Raw genomic sequence first — 22,438 nt, 5'->3', positions numbered from 1 at the left:
GTGGTTGCTTGCTAAAATGCAGATGTATTTGTTCCTGCCCCCCTTCGTTGCCAAAGAATGGCCACTTAACAGGTGATTGCCCATCAGCTTTGATGACACCTGACTAGAGGTGTCAGCTTGTCCTCTGTCTTTGAGACCGTGATACACCCACTCCCCAGACTTGTCTGGTAAACACATTGACTCATAATTTCAGCTTATGTTCATAACTCTTAACAGGCATTTTGTACATACATTTCGCCATGAGATTGTTGACCAGTGAGTCTAGTTTTCAAATGATATCCCACGAGGCATATTTTGTACAAAGATTGTTACAATAGTGTGTAGGGTGTGAATAGAAGTGTGCACTCAATCACAGCGTTTTATCTTTTTATTTCTCTTGTAAACATTTCTGAGTTCAATGTTTTATACTTGTACTCACTTAAAATCTATCTCTTTGTAGTTAAATAAACCTTTTATTTTTCAAGCTAAACTAATCCAATGTTGTATTTAAACCAAGCTGTTTGGTAATGCCATTCAAAGTAGCTGGCGGTTGGATATTGACCCCTTATAGGGGCAATGAACCCCTAATATCTGGACTGTCCAGGAGGGGACTGGAGAGTAGAGAACACATGTTTTCAGGGAAATTTGGAACTGGGACTGTGTTGAGGTCACCCTGCAGATAGTAACCAAGGCTGGTGGAAGCCAGAGTGTGGCTGGTGTGTTGCTGACGGGCTGCTGGGGTCATTGTTGCTGGGCCAGGACTGTAGCTATGCACAGACTCTCAGGGTGTGATCTGCATGCTCTTTAGCTCTTTGTGAGCAGCCCAGGAGGGGAGCTACAACAGCAGAGCATTGTGACATGCTCAAGGTTGTAGGGCACATGGTGACACAACCTCTCAGTGGTCTGGATTGCACCCCAAAATGTGTCAGATGCTACCACACAATGTGTCTGCCACAAATTCCATTTTTCAGAAAATGATTAAAAGTGAAAGAATTTTAAAGTTCAGTGCACTTGTCATTATGTTTTGTTTACTTGCATTTATCTCCACTTGGGCAACAAAATCAATAAAATCCATTTAACTTTTACTTATAGTCACCTTTATTTCCAATTTTAAGGGCTGCACTGTTTGGATATCAGACACTTAGGGGATTATTGGTTTTACTAAAAACAAGTGTTTACTGGATTTTTTTTTTTAATTGCAGAAACATTTTTATTGATCTGATAATGGACAGAATAATGCTAGCTTGCCAAATAACTGCCAAATAATTGCCAAATTTATTTCAACTTTTATATTGAAGTGCAGTACCATTCTCTCATATCTGCTATGCATGCCAAACTTACTTGCAGATCCAACATTACTATTAATAAGGCCTTGAGTAGAGGATGTTCAGCAACTTACAGGAATTTCTCAATATCCTGCAGGATCAGGCACTTAGGGCTTGTTCCAAAACCCTTTGAAGTCAATGGAAAAATTTCCACTGATTTTAGTGGGCTTTGGATCAGGTCCTTAGTTACCGTCAAAGATAACTTAATAGCTGCCAATTTGTCATCAGTCCACATTGCAACCATATTCTTTTATCACCCTTGAGAAGCAGTTACCTTTCAAAGTAAAATTCCTACTAGTGTGACTCTTGTCTGTTTTAAAAATCTATACTCTTTCAGCTCCTCTCTGGTCACTATGTAGTAGAACTCTACCAAGCTTCACTTAATGTTAATGTTGAGAAGTTTTATATGCTATGCTATGCTATAAGGTCAGAGTTTGTCTGGACTCTGATAAAACTTGTGTTGCCAAAGACCTTCCTGTTTGGCTATGGTTTTCATGGCTGAGGAAGTGTTGGGATTTCCTTTTCTGAGACTCGTGGGGGCAGATCCTCTGCTGGTGTAAACTGTCATAACTCCATTTATGTCAATGGGCCTGAGACAGTTTACACCAGCTGAGGATAGGGTTGCCAATTTTGGCTGGACGTATTCATGGAGGTTTCATCACATGACATAATATTTACTTAAACATTAATCTTTAATACCCGGAGACTCTAGGACAATCCTGGAGGTTTGGCAACCTTAGCTGAGGACCTACCCCATGGTGTTTCTAATGGGGTCAGCCCTTGTTTGTCACTTGAGCAGAGCAGTACAGGAAGAGCAGGGAAAACCTGATATGCACCTCCATCAGCAGTAGTTGTAATTGGAATCCATTCTTCTTAGAATATGCCCAACATGCCTCAGGTGGCACATGACCAGGATTCAGCCACCACTGATTAGATCATTAGCTTCCGCGGCCCGAGCCAGGTACTAATGGTGAGCACGACATGAATGCCGATCCATGCCCCCCTTTAGAATCCATTAATAATAAATAGGGGTAAAATCTTAGTCCCATTGAAGTCAATGGCAAAACTCGTACTGACTTGAATGGAGGCAGAATTTCACCCATAGGGATTGAGAAACTGTAATTATCTAGGCAGGTGGAGAAAACACAAATTAAAGAGGAGCACTGAAAACTAATTAACTATTCAGTGTCTTTCTCAGCCTCAATATAGATAATGAATTCGATGCTTTTACAAACAAATTGCTGTTGTGGGTAACTTTCCATAAGTTTTGTTTTCCAATCTTTTACTATTATGCCATTGGTTAAAATGCATTATCAATGTTCCATTGTATTTATTCTCCACTGCCTCTGCAAACAACATCTGTAAGTCTGCTATAATTATTATTTGTATTACAAAAGCACCTAGAGCAGGGGTGGGCAAACTACGGCCCGTGGGCCAGATACGGCCCGCAAGTCATTTTAAGCTGGCCCGTGAACCACACCACACGGCTCGGCTCTGGCCGGGGCGCTGGGTCGGGGGCTGGACCACCCAGCTTGGCCCTGCTCCGGCCGAGATGCTGGGTTGGGGGCCGCAAAACGCAGCTCTCGGAAGGCGTGGCATGGCCCCGCTCTGGCTCCTACATGCTCAAATGGGAGCTGCAGGGGTGGTGCCTGCGGATGTGGCACCATGCAGAACTCTCTGGCCGCGCCTCCATGTAGGAGCTGGAGAAGGGACATGCCACTGTTTCCGGGAGCCACTTGAGGTAAGCGCCGCTCGGAGCCTGCACCTCTCAGCCTCTCCCCATGCCCCGACCCCCTTCCCCAGCTGTGATCCTCCTCCCGCTCTCCAATATCCTCGATCCCAGCCCATCACCCTCCTGCACCCCAAACCTCTGATCCCCAACCCTACCCCAGAACCCGCACCACCTCCTGCACCCCAACCCCAATTTTGTGAGTATTCATGGCCCGCCATACAATTTGTATTGTCCGATGTGGCCCTTGGGCCAAAAAATTTGCCCACCCCTGACCTAGAGGCTCTTGCTAAGTGTGTGACCTGCCATATGTTTTGTTTGCTTTTTGTTTTAATGACAATTATTTTAGTAATTTCTAATGTAAATCAGTGTTTGAGGTTTTCGTAAGTTGCTGGCAGTGAGTGGATTAGAAGTGATGCTAAATAAATACAGTAGTTGAAAGGGTCTGACCTTGTATTAGGGCAAGTGAACAATCGTGTCAGAAACCACATTTTCATAAACTGTCTCTTTCAAAATATCCTATATACCCAGGAGGTATTTCTTTGAGACACGCAAACCATTGTACAGGCATATGCTTATACACTAGCTCTCATGTTACCAGTTATGTATGTTTCCTCTTTGGACTATGTATTTTTCTAGTGAGACATTCTTTGTTTTTCCTAGAGGAAGTGTCGATTACATCATAAAATCAGACCTTTCACATTTCCTTTTCTTCATGTGAATGTGCAATGTTTAATCCTGCAAGCCTATGAAATCTGTACAGTGCTGCAGTTTTTAGTGGGGCCATTGTTAACAGCATAATTTTAAAAGGTGCTTTTTTTTTTTCTAGACTGTTTATTCCATGGCTCAGTTTCCTTTTCCACAACTGGCAGAATTAAGGGAGAAATATACATACAACATTACTCCATTCCCTGCAGCAGTAAAATCAACTTCAGTTTCAGGGTAAGTCTGAAATACATCCAGAAAAATCTTTTATTCCCTGTAGTCTAATAGAGCCACTATTAGTTTGTACAACCGAGAGGCTAATAGTTGCTTTTTCCATTGCACATCTAAAATAGATGAAGGCATTTAGTAATGATCAGTTCACTGATGTATCTAAGATCTGCTTTCTTTTCCATTTCTTTTCATTTGGCAGAAGGCTCGGCAGAACCAGAGATAGTGATGAGGAGAATGACCTGGATGATGAAGATTCGGTTGCCAATGCAGTTGGCTGCCTTGGACCGTTCAGTGGGCTCTTGGCACCAGAGCTACAGAAGTATCAAAAACAAATCAAAGGTAAATGCAACTTCAGTTCATTCTGAATTATCCAGTCATATTTGTGTGAGCTTGATTCACCTGCAGGTTAATTGAAATTATGAAAGTTGTAGTTTGAATTGTATGCAGAGACCATTATGGATCTTCTGTAACTTGCTGTACAATCTTTGGATACTCTGTCTACTAAATTGAATGCGTGTGTGTGTACAATGCATGATGGTGTGGAATAAAGATTTTAGCCATGATTATTACCCAAAATATTCCAACAATCCTAAAACTAAGCTGAATAGGAGCTGTTAGGTGCTCAGCACTTTTGAGGATCCCAAAAATAATGAAATATGGCCTTAAGAGTCTAACTTTTAAAAAAAAACAAACTGTTTTTTGTTACCACATGTTTATATAGCATCAGAATCCACGAGTGAGTTATGCAGGTCATACCCACCCCACTCTCATAAAACCTTTATACCATTCCACTCCATCATTTATTCTGTAAATAACAAATTTTATAGAAAACTATTTTGATATGTTTCAGAGTGTTATACAGAAATTCATTGATCCTATTTTCATATCCCTCAATCTTTCACTCAATACCATGAGTCCTACTGTGCAAGCCTCAAAAGGAGAGCAAAATTCTAATACATTTTAGAAATGTAAAATTTTACCTAAAATAGCTTTCCTATTTGTGATATAATGGCTTTAGAGTCTGATTTTTGTGATCCCCACTGCAGGATTCTCTCTGAACATTTTCTCTCAAGATGTAACTTTCTCAGGTTTTATGTCATTTTCTTTCAATAGTTCTTTAGATGCACAGGAGTGGTTACAAGAAAAACCTTCTTGGTGTCCCTGATTGGCAGTCAATAACATTGTTAATTTTTATTATTGTTCAGGTAACGTCAAAAATCTTCCTTGGATCTCCCAGGCCTTTGCCAACAAGTGGAATGGTTACAGTTATGCTGTCTGCCTCTTTACCAGAAACTATTTCTATTGGATTTAATTTCACCATTCCTTCTGCTTGTATTTGCCGAGATCTGTATACTAGAATTCTCTGTTTGATGTTGTTTTGTTTTCTTTTCTTGGAGGACTGCAAGTCCCCAGCTGCTGCCTCAGACTGACACTTACTCAGAATGTTAAACCAGTCTTGCAAACTAGATGTAATCCAAACAAACATCCTATGAAATAAGTTATCCCTTTGACCCTGAATTGCCATTTTAGCAGTGCATCAGAGACAGCTGGGAAAATAACTTCCGCTGCTCCTGTTGCTCTGCCACTCTTTGATCATATAAACTCCCTCGCAGCCTGCCTCTTCCACTTCCCCCACACCTGCTGATTTTGTTGCTCCCTCCCTCCTTGCTGATCACTATCAGATAGTCAGTCTCATTTGACCAAATGACTAGTTTGACTGTAACAGAGTTACATATCAGTTCATGGAGTGGTGGCCTCAACTTCTAATCACTTTGTAACTGAGAATCTTTGTTTACTACTTGGTCATGTGAAATACCCACTTTAGTGACTGCGCTGTATGTTTTTTATGCAAACAAGAAATTCAGTTTATATGTTTAAGGTATATTGCAAGGTTTAATAAATTATATTTAAGTTAAATATTTAGACATATTATAATACAGTTATAATAACTGTTTTTATTACACAGTGTAGTTAAAATAACAGGAGTTGGGCATGTAATTTACTTGTGCATTTCCTTGGTTAATGATTAGGAGAGCACAGAATATTCTGATGCATTCTTCCCCCTCACTTTTTCCTACTGTGTACAGATCAGAATGAAGAACAGAGTTTGGGCTCTAGTAACATTGCGGAACTAAGTCCAGGGGCAATAGACTCCTGTAGAAGTGAATACCATGCTGCTTTTAACAGTATGATGATGGAGCGTATGACCACTGACATTAATGCATTGAAAAGGCAGTATTCCCGAATAAAGAAGAAGCAGCAGCAGCAGGTTCACCAGGTGTATATCAGAGCAGGTAATATATCAGAACATGCTCTTCCCCTTTATTCTTTACAAGCCAACTTCACTATCTGAAAAGAGAGGCAAAAATGTTTTGTGTCTTTAAATTATTCATATGTAGAGAGAGGACAAAAGAGAATGAATGAACCTGCAATACATTAGTGATATTGCAGAAGCAATTTCATACAAACAAATTGTATATAAGATGATGTCTTTGTTTTTCTTTTATCAGGGTCTGAAGATGATGACCCTGGGATCTTGTTAGGTCCCAGGGACCAGCTGAATAATGGTATCTAAAGATGTCTTTGCTATCTGGGTATATCACATTGGTTTCACTGATGAAAGTGTTAAAATCTGCGGCATCCTTGGATTTGACAATACTTATACATTGTTAAAGAAATGACAATAATATACTTCAAGAACCAAGGGGTAGATCCTCTGCTGGTGTAAATTGCCATAGCTCCATTTAAATCAGTTTATTGAAGTGAAGGGAACTGTGCCACCAAATAGTCAATTGTAGCTCCAAGATTGACAATTCAAATCCAGTACCAGGATGGTAGTGAGTATGTGGGAAATGGGTTTGTTCCCAGTCCATTTACCCATGGAGAGAGATCCACATGATAAAAACTACTACCACAATTGGCACTGATTGGCAGCTTTGGGGGCAGCATCAGCAGACAGGCTGAGGATTTTAATAGGCATGGAGACTGAACTACCATCTCACTGCTAAAGATGGTCCCTCCAAGTCACAGTTGAAACACGTTGATGGGCCCCTGTGGGAAAGTTTGTTCCACTAGTGCTATACCTGTTCTGTACATGGAGGATTTTAGTTCCCAGAACAGTCAGTCCAGCAGGTTTCATGACTGTTAAATTCACATGAAAGGAAAAAAAGATATTTATTTTTAAAATACTGGCCATGCATCTTGTGCAAACAGAAGCTCTGGCCAGACCGAAACAATGCAATAGTAAGATCCTCATTTCCAATGATTGCCAAACCCTTTCTGATTTTGCTAATCATGATTAATGGGCTAATATATAGTTTTAACACACTAATTCTGAGTCTGTCACTCTGGTAAAATCGGAAGTTCTGATGGAAATTAGAAGATAGTTTGTCCTGGTTCCAGTTCAGCATGGACAGAAGTCTATTAAAAATAAATTGGTGCATTTTTCAGCCCTCTGCTCAAGGAGAGGCCTGTGTGACTGACCTACTGTAGAGACGGAATTGCCTCTCGCTATTGAAGGAAGAATCTAAGAGAAATGGGGGACTCACTAAGGCCAAGGTTAAAGTTAACCTTCGTATTGTAGCAGGTATATGTACCCTATAAGAGTAAAAAAACCTGTGCAGGGCTATGTTCAGATCTAAACAAATACAAAGCAAAATCATATTGGCAATACTTTCCAAATTTTCACAGTGCCCCACCTCCTGTCATGCTCCCATCTGCAATTCCTAAAATGATAGAACCAGTTTCCAGATTTCTATTATTTTAGCAGTAGTTACTGATTTAGGAATTAACAGTAAGAAAGGAGGTGGGATGAGGGAAAGCTTTTACCATACTTTTCCTCTCTGTTTTTGACTTGAAGATACACTATAGTGTTAGAGGAATTCAGTTTCCACTAGGGTCTGTCCTACAAATCATCACAAGAAACAGCAACAAGACTGTTTGATTGGTGAGTGATCACTGATGTAATGATTTGTTTTTGTTGTTTAAGACTATGTAATTTTTTTTAACCTTTTCTTTCAGACAAAGGGCCAGTTACCAGTCTTCTCCCCTCTCAGGTAAACCATTCTCCAGTGATAAACCACCTTCTTTTAGGAAAGAAGATGAGAGCGACTAATAGAGCTGCCAAGAATGCGGTCATTCATATCCCAAGTCACACAGGGGGCAAAATGTCACCCATTCCCCATGAAGATCTTAAAACAAAACTCAACTCTCCCTGGCGCACCCATATCCGAGTACATCGAAAGAACATAGCTAGAGCCAAATGCCAGCTGGGCTATGGGGATACCATAGGACTCATAGAAGAGCAGCGTGAAGTCTGCAAACCAAATAGCTGCAGTGCAAAGGAGGACCCTCCAAGCAATTCTGATTTGGGGGAAAGAGAGGGAAGTGGCTTGGATAACAGGACTATTCGGAAAGTTGATGGACAGTCAACTGAGCCACTTTACAAGGACACCAATGCAAATATGTCAGTTGTTCAGCTGAAATTAGAAGCACTAGAACTCACACAAAATAACAAACCTGATGCTGAGCCAATGACCGATCAGTCCTGCCCAACATACGTATCAGAATCACCTAGTTTATCCAGTGACAGTGGAACATTGGCTAAATCTCCCCAACCCATCAATCCTAAATTACAAGTGTTTAGCCCTTTCCCCAGTGTCAAACCTCTTCGAAAGTCAACTGCAGCCCGCAATTTAGGTTTGTATGGCCCAACTGAAAGAACTCCAACGGTGCACTTTCCACAAATGAGTAGAAGTTTCAACAAGTCTGCCAATGGGAACAGCGGGTCTAAAAAACGATGATGTACCGTCAGCACTTTATATTTCTGGGGGGAAAATGTATTGATTGTTGTGTGTATATGTGTCCAAAAGAGTTTCTAAATAGTTTAATTCTTTAAATGAAATAATGGGGACAAAGTGGTTAACAGATGTATAAATATGTATCCTTGAAAATTGTGCTCTTGGAATGTATGGATAGATTAGGGAAGATGCACTGTGGCACACCATGTAGATTATAATGGTTCTGTGATAAAATAAACATTGATTTGCAATATGAAGTATGCTTCTACTTTTTAAATCTAATGTAGGAGAAACTGTAGGGCTGCCTCCTTCCCCCCTTCAAAGGGTGCTCCATGTCCCTGTCAGGGCCCTGAAGATAACTTTTCCATCTTATTCACTTATACCCATCTACAAAGCATTCTGTATGACTACCTGCCTTATGGTTAAGTGGAACTGCCTTTAGATCTCATCAGCATGGCTCCCTAACTAGCTAGCGGAACTGCAATTAAACAACAAAAGGTCAGGCAGATATAGAAATCAAAAGCATCTCTTGCAGTGCAGAAAATTACCACTAATATATGGGACCAGCTGGATGGTGACTCCAAAACTCTTCAGCAGCATTTAATGTTTCTGTTCCTGTGGCAGGTCTTGTTCCTGTGGCAGGTTACTTCTTTTCAATTTTCAGTTTGAAGTTGGTCAGCTAAGCTAAAATAAGAAGAAAAACATACCCCTTCTCATGACATTGCAAATTGCTACTACAAAGAAAAAAATCTGTGACGAGTCATAGAGTAATAAGATTAAGGATCTATAGAGAGAGTTGTTCATTTATTGGTAAACTTCTTGGCTACATGTTTCAGAGTAACAGCCGTGTTAGTATGTATTCGCAAAAAGAAAAGGAGTACTTGTGGCACCTTAGAGACTAACCAATTTATTTGAGCATAAGCTTTCGTGAGCTACAGCTCACTTCATCGGATGCATACTGTGGAAACTGCAGAAGACATTATATACACAGAGACCATGAAACAATACCTCCTCCCACCCCCCTCTCCTGCTGGTAATAGCTTATCTAAAGTGATCACTCTCCTTACAATGTGTATGATAATCAAGTTGGGCCATTTCCAGCACAAATCCAGGTTTTCTCACCCTCCGCCTCCCCCCCCCCCAAACTCACTCTCCTGCTGGTAATAGCCCATCCAAAGTGACCACTCTCTTTACAATGTGTATGATAATCAAGGTGGGCCATTTCCAGCACAAATCCAGGTTTTCTCACCCCCCCCTTTCCAAAAACCACACACACAAACTCACTCTAGTGGATTTAAAAAGTAAAATCTGTAGTTTCTTGCCATTTTAAGGTAAGTTAAATTTAACATTAACTGTTGACAGTGGGCAGAATTTTCAAAAGTGTTCCAGTGACTTGGGAACTTACGCCCCACTTGCAAAAGTGATTTATAAACCTAAGTCTCATTGGAAGTCAACCCACCACCCATTTAAGCGAGTGGACCCACTCCAGTTGACTAAAATGGATTCAGAAACAGGCCTGTGTATAGGGTATGGAAGCTTAAGATTAATTATGAATTCCATTCTAATTTATTTTGCCAATTGCTCATAATTTTTTCTCCAATACCCAGAATGTTGTCTCTTTTCCTCAGTTGTGAAACTTTCAAAGCTTGTAAGTTCCTTAAGCCAAATAACTCTGGATTTCTTTCCATATATATTCAAACAGACAAACAGGGAAACTAAATGTAAAACACTAGGGATAATTCAATTTCAAGGTTGAAAACTCAAGCACTCACCTTCCAAAAATTCAGATTGCTCCTATAATGTTGACTCTTTATGAATATATTGGCCCTGGTTCCCCACTATGTTGCTTCAGAGTTGCACAGGCATGAAATGGAAGTAATGCAGCAGTGAATCAGCTCCAGTGTGTATAGTATTTGTCTCTTCTTATAGTCTTTAAATGTAAACTTTAATATATCATTGTTTATTAATGTATCCCATAAAATACATAGGCTGTACTATAGGAATTAATGTATACCATACATTTATGTAGGCTGTACAGTATGCCCTGCTGTGAGGGCAATTTTATCTTGTTTGTGTATTTTATATGGGTATGGGTGTAATATAAATATACAAATATGTATATTATAAATTTTAAACAGATGGCTATCAATCCTTGCCCCCTTTCTCATTTTCAGGGCTATGTAGGATATTTACCAATGATTACCTATGAGGTTGAATAAAATTTTTTAAAATGCAGAATTTAGTCGTTGATCAGGGACTGTACTTGGAAGTTTTTAAAAGAAGTGTAAACCAAGGAGGAAACCTTACTGTGAATCAGACTCCAAGTGACTCAAACTCCCATTCATTACTGTGAATCAAATTCCCAGTATTAGTGTACTAGAGGGGGAGAGAGAGAGAGAGAGACCCAGTAAAAAAGAAAAGGACTGACATCCTAAAGCACAATGATAAAATGTCAAAAGTGTGTGCATTTTCAGCACATAATATGACTTTAAAAGATTTAACAGCTGGTCAACAGTAGCTAGATGTCAGTAAGAGTAAGAAATGCCATAAAAGAAAACTATTGCCAGAGTGTCGCATGTAACCAGTATTTGATAATGCACAATCTGGGGCACCTGTTCCTTTAATAATGGAGCACTTTCCTCTTCTCAGTATGAAGATTTTGAGTAATCAAAGTAACTAAACACATTTAGTTCTGCTGCAGCCTGAAACATTCTACCCATAAACCTGGCACAAATTCCTCACTTCCTGCCTTGCCTTCTAACACCTTACTGAACAGTTATTAGCAGTATCTCAGCAGTTTAGTGATTCAAAGGACCTTTGGCACTGTAACCTTAAATTCAACTTCCTGAATGCTACACTAGTGGCATCAAATTTAAATATAATTCTGTCCGGAGAAGTGCTCAGAAGAGGGCCAGAGACACAGAGAGATTCCATAAGATATCTGTCCTGGGGTTTCCAATATAGAATCTGTTAAGGGGAGTACTGTGGAGTCCTGCAGTGTTTGGAGATGAGGCCTTATAGCAGTGGACGTTGGGATTCATAACGCAGGAGTTATCCATGTGGACAGCTGTGTCTCTGGTCCCACCAGAACCCTGACAGCTTGGTATCTGCAGGAGATGTGCTATTTGCAGGGTTTGGCTGTGTTTGTGTAGTAACAGCCACAAAGAGGACCAAGGTAGAGCTATTCATTCCAGGATGCACTGCATGGAACACCAGCGTCTCCACAGATTCATTTCTGTCCCTGCTCTGTACATAGGAATTGCAGATACGGATAAAATGCTATGCACTTCACATTCCATCAGGCTTCCTCTTATTAATGCTTTCCCCCCCCCCCGTAGACAATTAGATCAATTTTTTTTCAAGATCTTACAGGGTTTTTATTAGAATACAACATATCCAGTGTGTCATTAAGGTCAGACTAATCATTACTACTGGGATTGCTTTTAAAAGTGCAGGAGACTTGGAATTTACTAAATAGAAGCTCCCCAGAGATGGGTCTGTGGATTAAATTTGAGGAGTTATACAATGTCCACTCATTTCCACTAGGAGCTGTTAATCGTTCAAAAGAGCTCAGCTCTTTGTTGATGAGAGAAATCTATTTTCATACTTGCTTGTTGGAAGCAATTTATTTTTGTCCTCAAACAGAATTAGATGTATAATTATAATTGTGTATCATCAACAGAAAACTGAAATGCATTCAAAATAATGAACATGAATGGCAATGAACTGGACTTCTTTCTTGATGTCTGATACATGGGTAACAGAAACGCAGGGAAAAAATACATTCACCTGCAATGGTATTTTCATTGGAACTATTTCCTTTTCAGATACAAGTTAATAAAATGTGTTCTTAAAAGCAATTTTAAAGTGAACATTTCAATATAAACTTTATTGAACTCTTCTTAACATTAATAAAAAGTTAAATAATTCTGATAGTGAGAATTTGATGCTTTCACCAAAATGCAGAATTACTCTAAGTGTATTACTGTAGTGAGTTGTCTCATGCTCTTTTAAGGATAACAATCACCTGGTTTAATTGGAAGAGGCCAAACTCATCCTGGGTGTACTTCATTGACTTATATGGCATTACAGCACCGATGAATGTGGTCCAAGATGTCTTCAGTATCCAACAAAGATAAATCACTGCATATTATGCCATGTGATCACAATAATAATAACTAGCCCTCCAGGTACTTAATGTAATGCTGTTACTGTACCACCCAGTATTAAAACTCAGCCCAAAAAGCATCCTGCTCTTGCCAACCCTTGGCTCTTTTTGTTCTTCACACTTCTCTTGTTGTAGGAAGGTTTATGCAAAGAAGTGGGTCTTGCACTGAGCTCTGAAAGTGATCTGGTTTGAGCTCTTTCTGATCTCCCAACCTAGCTCCCACCACCGTAAATACTCTGCCTCTGGCTCCCTCTAGTTTCTCCCTCAGCATCATCTAGCTTTCTTGGTGGGGCATGAATGGGAAAGGCAGCAACTAAGAGAGCCTGCTTCCAGCTACTAAGGCCTCATAGAGTGGCCATAAGACTTCAAAGTGGATCTGGAAGTGAACAGGGACCTAACACTGGGAATGGGGTTAATGATACCCCCCCCCAAAATAGATCCAGGGTACCTTAGAGTAGCTCATCTATTGCCCCTTTCTGGGTTTACCATGGGTTCCCTTTAATTGACTCATTTATCTGTTTTTGTAAGGTGAAAGGAAGTTGCCAGTGTTTTGCAGGAAACGCTTTTAGGAGAAACTTCCCAGTACAGTTTAGACCTGCTACCAAGAGGGCTAATGTCATTGATGTTGAGGGCTGTCCTGTGGAGAATGGGGGTGAGGGTGGGGGCAAGGACACAATCTGGCATTATCTTTTATGTGGATTCCAGGCCAACGCCAATCAGAACCATTGTATACACCACCTTCACAGAGGGCTTCCTGTCTTGAAATAGTTTGGATTCCAACATAAAGATGCCTGGAATCATCATAGTAAATTTCTCAGAGTCCTGATACCTGAAGAGACCCATAATCCCTCTTTCATGTCACACATATAAACAAGATTAATGGCAGGAAAGTCAGATAGGGGAAGATTAGACTGAGTATCTGGAAGACTTTTTGACTGTGAGTTTTATCAAGCCGTGGAATGTCCCTTGAAACTCTAAAGAGACTAGAAAATAGCCTGTGCTCAACAGGGGAGGGATTCGATGGTCTATATGGTTTTCCCCCATTACTTATTTCAGTAATTCAAGGAGCCTGTAGACCCCTCATAGTCTCCATTGTCCTGCTACAGTCACTCCTGCTTTACCTGACTCAATCTGTGCCATAGAGTTAGTGAGACTTTCCCCACCTTTATTTTCTTTCCCCTCCTGAGTAATGGAATTAGGTACACTTTAGGTAGTAATAAACCAAATGCTTGTTCTGAACAGTTCCTTGCTTATGAGAATTCTTATGAGATCAGGCTTTTAAGTCTGTGGAACTGTGTTTTGTTCAGATAAAGCTTTGTCTTCCTAGTTGGTTTTAAGATTGCAATTTTTAGTCTTCTATGGCACCTGTGTTAACTCAAAATGCTTTATTCTGAAGAGGTGACCCCCAATGAAAAGTGAACTTTTTTTCGTTAAATGTCTTTACAAATGTGAATGGCTAATCAATGTTAAGACCAGGACTCCTTGAATGCAGAGTTTGCAACATGAATGAGAATGATTCAGTATGTTCTGTCTCCCCTGCTCCTTTGTCAGAGAGATGCTGTTTCAGCTTCAGCTAGAGCAACAGCAACATCCAATGGTCACAGGGTTCACCACAGGCTTTAAAAAATATCTGTTACCTTTCGAAATATCTTTTTGATAAACCTATATTTGTTTCCATAAATACGGAGGGAGTGTGTGGAAGGGGTGATGTCAGTTAAGGTGAGAAGGACTTTTGAAGGGCAAGGCAAATCTCCTGCTTGTCTGTGTTCCCCTCTTGGATGAAACTTCTATAGGCAGAAAATAGACGGACCAAAAAGATCAGCTGATTCTGGGGGCTGCTCATTTCACTATGCGATCATCTCAAGAGAGCCTCGTGCCACCAGAGTTGCACCCTCAGCCAATTTTCAGCGACTCAGAAGTCTACCCTGAGGATGGCTCTGTTGCATAATCCCTGTTTTTCTTTGCTGGATGAGGAGGGCTCAAGCCTTTTTTCTTGAATCAGTATAGTCAAGTAGTAGAACAACTTAGATCGACACCAAGTAGATTTGTTCAAGCAGTAAAGGCTTTGAAAGGGCAATAAAAATGACTATGAAAAAGTGAAATGACACTAAAAATAAGTCTAGATTACACTTACTAAACAGTTCTTGCACAATTAATGTATATTGTATAATAAGCAGTTTTATTACTATATGGTGCAAAGGCATTGCTTCCTTTCTCCTATAGCTCTTAAACAGAAATCTTAACATAGGAAAGGACTCTCTTCAAATGTCCCATTTTCCTACTATGCTACATGCTTTCAAGAAAATCTTTGACTTGCCTAGATGTTGCCCAAATTTCAGGGGGTTGCCGTTTTGTGATGTCATTTCCTGACTGTTTAACCATATGGTCACTCCCAGAACACCACAGCAAAAGAGGAGAGGACAATTTAAAATGGTATGCTTCAGTTATGAGACTTTGTTGCCTTGACAAACCAAAAAGAGACAGAGCACCTAGATATTGGTCAGAATGAGGCACGATCCATCTAGTATAAGTTTTGAGTTTGATCCTCTGTGTCCATTTGTCAGCCGTAGCCTTTCCTTACCTGGTGCTTGGCTGCAACACAGCATGATGCCATCTCTTTCCTTTCTCCCAGATAGATTTTCCTTCTTGCTCATTGGTGAGACATCTGTTATGATTTCTGATCATTTGAAACATTATTTTTCTCACAATCTCTCACTTTTCAGACACTGAAGAAGTCTCTGTTTCACTCTACCCTCTATCACACACTCATCCCTCTTTAGGTTTGGACTATGCTTTGTGTCCCACCAATGTCCACCTCTAATTTATACTAACCGATAATATATTTGCTGAGAGTTTTCCTTAGTTATGCACATTTCACTGTGTGTGCGGGGGAGGGTGATCTGCTAATTTGATAGCTCAGTGCAGGAATCTAGAACAGTCTAACTTGATGGTGGTGACAGCTTCATTCACAGCAGCTCAGTAGCAACATTTCCCATTTCACTCAATGAAAAATAAATAAAATGGAGACACAGACAAGTGAAGGATAAAAAGTACAATAAATGCATTAAGATGAAAGACACTGAAATGGTAAATGTCAGGATGCACTCAGGCCTTTGCTTCAGTGTTCCCACTGACTTGTCGTTTTGTTGCAAGGTGCTTTATAGGAAACCCCCTGTATTTGTAATTCAGTGCCTCCACCTGGATTCCAGAGTTACCCTGTTAGTGTCAATAACCACAGCAGGATTGAAGTGACATTCCTGATACAAAGCCACATGTCCCAAACCTCCGTTGTCTTCTTTCCTTTGATCTCTCACCTGCAATATAAGTGCCACTCAGTGGTCATAATTTGCTTTCACTCTTAGGAATTATTTGTAAAGTGTCAGAAATGTTGCTTTCCAGGACAGGACCCTGCCTGGAGGAGCTTGCACTCTGATTCAGACATAGCACAGGAAAGGATGGTAACTTCTGCTTTGCTGCCTTCAGAGCTGGGTGGCCGGAGAGTGGCGGCTGCTGACTGAGGGCCCAGCTCTGCAGGCAGCAGCACAGAAGTAAGGGTGGCAATACCGCACCAGGCCATCCTTACTTCTGCGCTGCTGCTGGCCGTGGCTCTGCCTTCAGAGCTGGGCTCCCGGCCAGCAGCCATCACTCTCCAGCTGCCCAGCTCTGAAGGCAATGCTGCCGTCAGCAGCAGCACAGGAGTTTGGGTAGTAGAACTGCAACACTCAAAGAACAACCGTTACTGAAAGAGAAGTTTTTTAAATTGTAAATAATGGTAATTTTCCTGCCTGATCACTAGATGCCACTGTTGATCTACACAAAAATTGCTGAAGGGGCGGCTCCATCCAAGAGTAACACTGTGATTCTTGGGGAAGGACGTATGGAAATAACACAGGTGGTTGAGACATTTCTCCCGCCTAGATCCTCAACTCTGCAGGAAACAGCTTTCAAAACAATCATGGTCCCTTCTTTTCAAGTTGCAGCCTCTGAGGTCTATGTGAATCTTGCTATTGAAAAGGGCCACTAAACCTGAGCATTTTGGGGATGACAGGATGAAGACAGTCTAACAGCTTACATACCAAAGAAAGGATGTCTTCAGTGCTTTACATTTTATATTAGGTAGAAAGGTAACCAGATGCCCCCAAAGGGTGGAGGACCCAAAGCAGCTTTTTATCTTTGGAGGATTAGCTTGCAAACCTGATTTAGGTCACAAGTAAAATAAGCTTGGTAGATTCAACTCGATGCCCAGTGGATACTCATGTTGTCTTTTACTTAAGAGGGGCTCAGCTATGGAATAGCTGGTATACTACAGGAGATGAAGGGTTACTGTCAATTAAAGGGTACTGACAGGTACATAGCGACACACAGTGCCTGCTAACAGCTTGCCTGACCTGAGTCTCTATGACAAGCATTAAAACTGACCAACTTCACCCTGAAGGGTAAAAGAATTTTTAAAAAAGTTCTATGAATGCTAAACGTTGCTTAAATAATACCTAAGCTTATATATTTGTCCTGACAGTGCTTCCATGGGAAAACCTGGGACTTTGCTTTTTTTCTCCCCCCCTGCCCTGAAGGGGCTGGATCCCTTCATGCACACCTGCCTTAAAACTGACACCTTAAGTGTCAGCAGTTTAAAACAATCTACCACAAATCTCCCTCCCACTGGAATAAATGCTCAGCCCTGCAATGAACAATTCTCCCCTCCACCCCATTTTCAAATGTGGGGGGGGGTGATCCTTGCAATGGGCTCTGAAAGACAAGAGATTTGGGCTATTTTGGACCAAGGAAAAGATTGAATTTGTTGTTTTGTTTTGGGTGAGCTACAGTGGTTGCTGCCTGCGGTGTGAGGTTTGCTAGGGGTAATTGCAGGGTGAAGTAGACAGGAAATTTCTGTTCTAATCTGTTTTGAATATTCTGACTTTTGCAATGGTGCCATTTTCCTTCCAGAACTTAATATTTATGGCATTTAACTGTTATGTTTATTATCTTAAAGTAAGTATTGTTGATCTGTACTGCATGTGTTGTTCTTTACGTTATAATGAGAGCTAGTGTTCAACCATTACATTATTTTGATTCAGACGTTGCACAACACAAACAATGAAAGCCTGTCACAGGCTGCAGTCTGCCATAGTCTGGTCTGCTCCTTGAAGTCCAGAACTCTGCCTTCCAAAATGGAGGACGACGTTTTGTCTCTGAAGCCTCACCCCCACATTCTTGCTGGCCAATGGCAGCTGCTCCCCACACACATGAGTTCCGTATTCACTGAATATTGGAAACAAATAATTTCAATAGTTCTTACGGAAAATAAATGGTAAAAGGACAGTTCTGATGTGCACAGTGCTTGTTTTGTTTCAGTGCTCACAAGAGGTGTTGCTTATACTCATGCAGGACAGAACTGCAGTCAAGAAAATGTATCCTGTTTCTTAGCACCCATTTTCCCTAAGAAAAATCAAGTAAGGGGTAGTGTAGATATGTGCCACTTTCATTCCACTTAAGCCCTCAAATAGGCCTTAAGGAACAAATAGCCCTTCTGCTGTCAATATTAAGCGAATCAGAACATTTTTGACCAAATTTTGGTGACATAGGCTGTTTCATCAAAGCTAAAATATTTTGCAGAGACATTTGGTTCAACTAAGACTTTATCGAAAAGGCTTGTTTGTTTGCGTGATGAGGGGTGAGAGAGAGAAAGAGAGACAGAGAAAGTTTGAAAGGTTTTGTTTTGGTTTTATTGTGGATCAAAAACAATTTTTCAAACATTGAGTTACCACAAAATGGAATTGCTGTCCTCAGGTCAGTTCTATTCAGTATAGAACTTCAAAAAGGATTCTCTGCAGATGGATGAGTTTCACCCACACAAAGTAAGATTTTGGATCTAACATTGGACTCAGTGGACAACATCTAAAGGTAAATTAGCAGCAGGGAAAATGTGACTTTAAAATTAGCAGTGAATTGCACAAGTCCTTGTCAAGAGCAGCAGTGGAGACTAAGGGCATGGCTACACTTGCAGATGTAGAGCACTTTGAGTTAAACCCGCCTTCGGAGAGCGCAGTAGGGAAAGCGCTGCGGTCTGTCCACTCTGACAGCTGCAAGCGCACTGGCGTGGCCACATTTGCAACACTGGCAGCAGCATTGGGAGCGGTGCATTATGGGCAGCTGTCCCACAGAGCACCTCTTCCCATTCTGGCGCTGTGGCTTGTGGGAAGGAGGCAGGGAGTGTGGGGCATTCTGGGTCCTGTCCCAACGCCCCATGATATATTGGTTTGCATCCCAGCAATCCCTGTGCTTCCGTCCACATTTGGCACCATCTTTCAATGTTTATTGTACTGCGTGCTCTGTCTTCCCTTTCGGTCTGCGGGAATGGCGCCCGAACTGCTGAGGAGTATGCTGACAAGTCTCGCCAGCACGTCATGCTTGGCAGTCGAGTTATTCCTTATGATCCAAAGTGACAGTGAGGGCTCTGACGATGACATAGACTCGAGTAACGCATATGACACAAGTTTGCTTGTGGCATTCACGGACAGGCTCACCACCATGGAACGCCGCTTTTGGGCTCGGGAAACAAGCACTGAGTGGTGGGATCACATGGTCATGCAAGTCTGGGATGACGAGCAGTGGCTGCAGAGCTTTCGGATGAGAAATGCCACTTTCATGGGACTGTGTGAGGAGCTCGCCCCCACCCTGCGGCATAAGGACACGAGATTGAGAGCTGCCCTGATGGTGGGTGGCTATTGAAATCTGGAAGCTGGCAACTCCAGACAGCTACCGATTGGTCGCTAACCAGTTTGGAGTGGGAAAGTTGACCACTGGAATCGTGTTGATGCAAGTTTGTAGGGTCAATAATCAAATCCTGCTCAGAAGAACCGTGACTCTGGGTAACATGCCTGACATTGTGGATGGCTTTGCACAAATGGGCTTCCCTAACTGTGGAGGGGCTATAGATGGCAGACATATTCCAATTCTGGCACCAGCCTCCGAGTACGTTAATCGGAAGGGGTATTTCTCTATGGTTCTCCAGGTGCTTGTGGATCACTGTGGATGTTTCACTGACATTAACGCAGGCTGGACCGGAAAGGTGCATGACGCACGCATCTTTTGGAACACAGGCCTGTTCAGGAAGCTGCAAGCTGGGACTTTTTTCCCAGACCAGAAGATCACCATAGGAGAAGTCAAAATGCCAGTTGTGATCCTTGGAGACACCGCTTACCCTTTAATGCTGCGGCTCATGAAACCCTACACAGGGAGCCTTGACAGCAACAAGGAGCGGTTAAACAACAGACTGAGCCAGTGAAGAATGACTGTGGAGTGTGCTTTTGGCTGTTTAAAGGGCCTCTGGTGCTCTCTGTATGGGAAGCTGGACCTGGCTGATGACAGCATCCCCATGGTTATAACCGCGTGCTGTACCCTCCCTAACATTTGTGAAGGGAAGGGTGAATGATTCATGCAGGCATGGAACTCAGAGGTTCAACACCTGAAGGCTGAATTTGAACAGCAAGAGAGCAGGGCTATTAGAGGGGCCCAGTGCAGGGCTGCTAGGATTAGGGATGCCTTGAGGGAGCAATTTGAGGCTGAAAGCCACCAGTAATGTCCGGTGCCCTGCACAGGAGTGAAGTGCAGTTGTTCCAATATTCGTAGGAATCTGTGTTTGCTACACTGACTTGCAGTGCCTGTTTCTTTCCTGGGCTAAGGTATCTTTTATTTTATGCAATAATAAAGAATGTTTTCAAAGCCAAAAAATCCATTTATTGAAAAGAAATACAATTGCTTAGGAAACAGAAAGGGGAAGGGGGGTAGGGTGGGAAACGGTACAATCACAGATTTGCATATGTCCTGTTATCATACTCAGCCTTCCTGTCTGGAGTGCTGTGCAATGAATGCTGCACTTCAGGATGGCTATACTGCATGGTGATGGGGGTTGAGTGCCGTGGGTAAGGGTCGTAGTTTTCAGGGCTGGGTGGTGAAGCTACAGGCGTTTGAGGCAGCTGGTGGCAGTAAGAACCTGGATGTTGGGGAAAGTGGGTTGGAGGTGACATGGGGGCACAAGGCAAAGAGTTTCGGGACAAGGGCTGCGGGGGTGGGGGCAGGCGCGGTAGTATTCCACCTGCATGGCTACAAGCGCCTGGATAGAGTCCGCTTGGCGCTCCATTATGCTGATCAGCCGCTCCATGCTTTGCTGCCAGAGCACTGCGCTTTTGTGCCAGCGCTCCTCATTCTGCTGGCAGATCCTCCTTTCACTGTCCCGCCACTCCTGCACTTTTTGATTTTCATTACTTGAATGCTGCATTACTTCATGCAACATGTCTTCCTTGCTACTACGTAGTCTCTTTCTGATACTTTGGAGTCTTTTGGCCAGTGATAGCACGGATGGCTGAGATCTCAAGGTTGCATCTGTAAAGGCAAAATGCAGCACTTAACAGAGGCATCATTGTTCACACCAGACAGAGCAATGATTCCCCGGTACTTAAGGGCAAGCACAGTCTACACAATACCATAATCTCCCTGTCCCAAAGTGAGCACACATAACCCATGGGAGCCACAAAATGGTGAGTAAGCACAGGGTCAAGCATGACTGATTGTTTCACGGCTGTACTGTCCTCTGGTTTCTGTGCCTTGGGGAGAGCCAACAGCGGCAGAGGGCCCCTATACTGAACCGTGTCCCCATATTTTCCACAGGAGTTCATCCTGGAAGATTCCTCACTGCTGAGGGAGACCTGGGAAGCAAGGGAGGGTCTTCTACTGCGATGCAGCTTCCTCCCTGGCCCATATGCAGCTTGCCTGTGTGCAGCGATGGTCCCCCCGCCCCTCACAGCACAGTGGCGCAGACAAGTTTGCCTTACTGGGACAAGGACCACAATGACTCTCCCGAGAAACCTGCACAAGCGCATTGCCCAAGTTCTAGATGAGACCTTTGAAGAGATCACTGAGGCCAATTACCGCGATGTGAGAGAGCACATCAATGCCCCTATTCCGCATCTAGGCATGCATGCAGCCCTAACCCTCCTCGCCCCAAGAGCCCACACCAAATAACTTCCTTCTCAAAATAAAAGCCACTTACCAGGAGCCTCCTCTGGTGTTTGTCCTTCCCCAAGCACCAGCCACCGTGACTGGCTACCTTCCTCCCAGCTCGAGAACAGCTCCTGGCTGCATGCATCTAGGGATTCCGGGGTGTCTTCCTCCACCTCAGCACCCTTGCTCCCACTTTGCTCCTCCTCCTCCTCCTGCCTTGTTGAACTGGGCTCTGAAGTGTCCATGGTGGTACTCAGGGTGGAGGTGGGGCTGCCCCCAAGTATCATGTCCAGCTCTTTGTAGAAATGGCAGATCGCAGGGACAGCACCGGAGTGGCTGTTTGCCTTGCGGGCTTTGTGGTAGGCATTCCGCAGCTCCTTCACTTTAACCCTGCACTGCAGTGCGTCCCGGTCATGGCCCCCTTCCATCATGTCCCTTGTTATCTGTCTGAAGGTATCATAATTCCTACAGCTGGAGTGCAGCTGGGACTGGACAGCTTCCT

At 42.4% G+C, this 22,438-nt stretch overlaps 1 protein-coding gene across 5 annotated transcripts in view; it reads left to right on the top strand.

Moving 5' to 3' along the window:
- TBC1D30 (TBC1 domain family member 30) overlaps positions 1 to 9,025 on the top strand; it is an 83,856-nt gene extending 74,831 nt beyond the window's left edge. For 3 of the 5 annotated variants that reach the window (XM_084613021.1, XM_084613023.1, XM_084613025.1), the window contains 5 exons: positions 3,863 to 3,975; positions 4,169 to 4,308; positions 6,057 to 6,263; positions 6,480 to 6,536; positions 7,990 to 9,025. In XM_084613021.1, coding sequence (XP_084469147.1) covers positions 3,863 to 3,975; positions 4,169 to 4,308; positions 6,057 to 6,263; positions 6,480 to 6,536; positions 7,990 to 8,771 — 1,299 coding nt within the window. In that variant the 3' untranslated portion in view covers positions 8,772 to 9,025. The remainder of the gene's footprint in view (positions 1 to 3,862; positions 3,976 to 4,168; positions 4,309 to 6,056; positions 6,264 to 6,479; positions 6,537 to 7,989) is intronic. The other 2 variants (XM_084613022.1, XM_084613024.1) reach the window with 1 other exon arrangement.
- The last annotated feature ends 13,413 nt before the right edge of the window (positions 9,026 to 22,438 follow it).

The sequence above is a fragment of the Lepidochelys olivacea genome (assembly GCF_965140295.1).
Source record: "Lepidochelys olivacea isolate rLepOli2 genome assembly, chromosome: 1".
Lineage (NCBI taxonomy): Eukaryota > Metazoa > Chordata > Testudines > Cheloniidae > Lepidochelys > Lepidochelys olivacea.
This window is presented reverse-complemented; position numbering and strand designations above follow the sequence as displayed.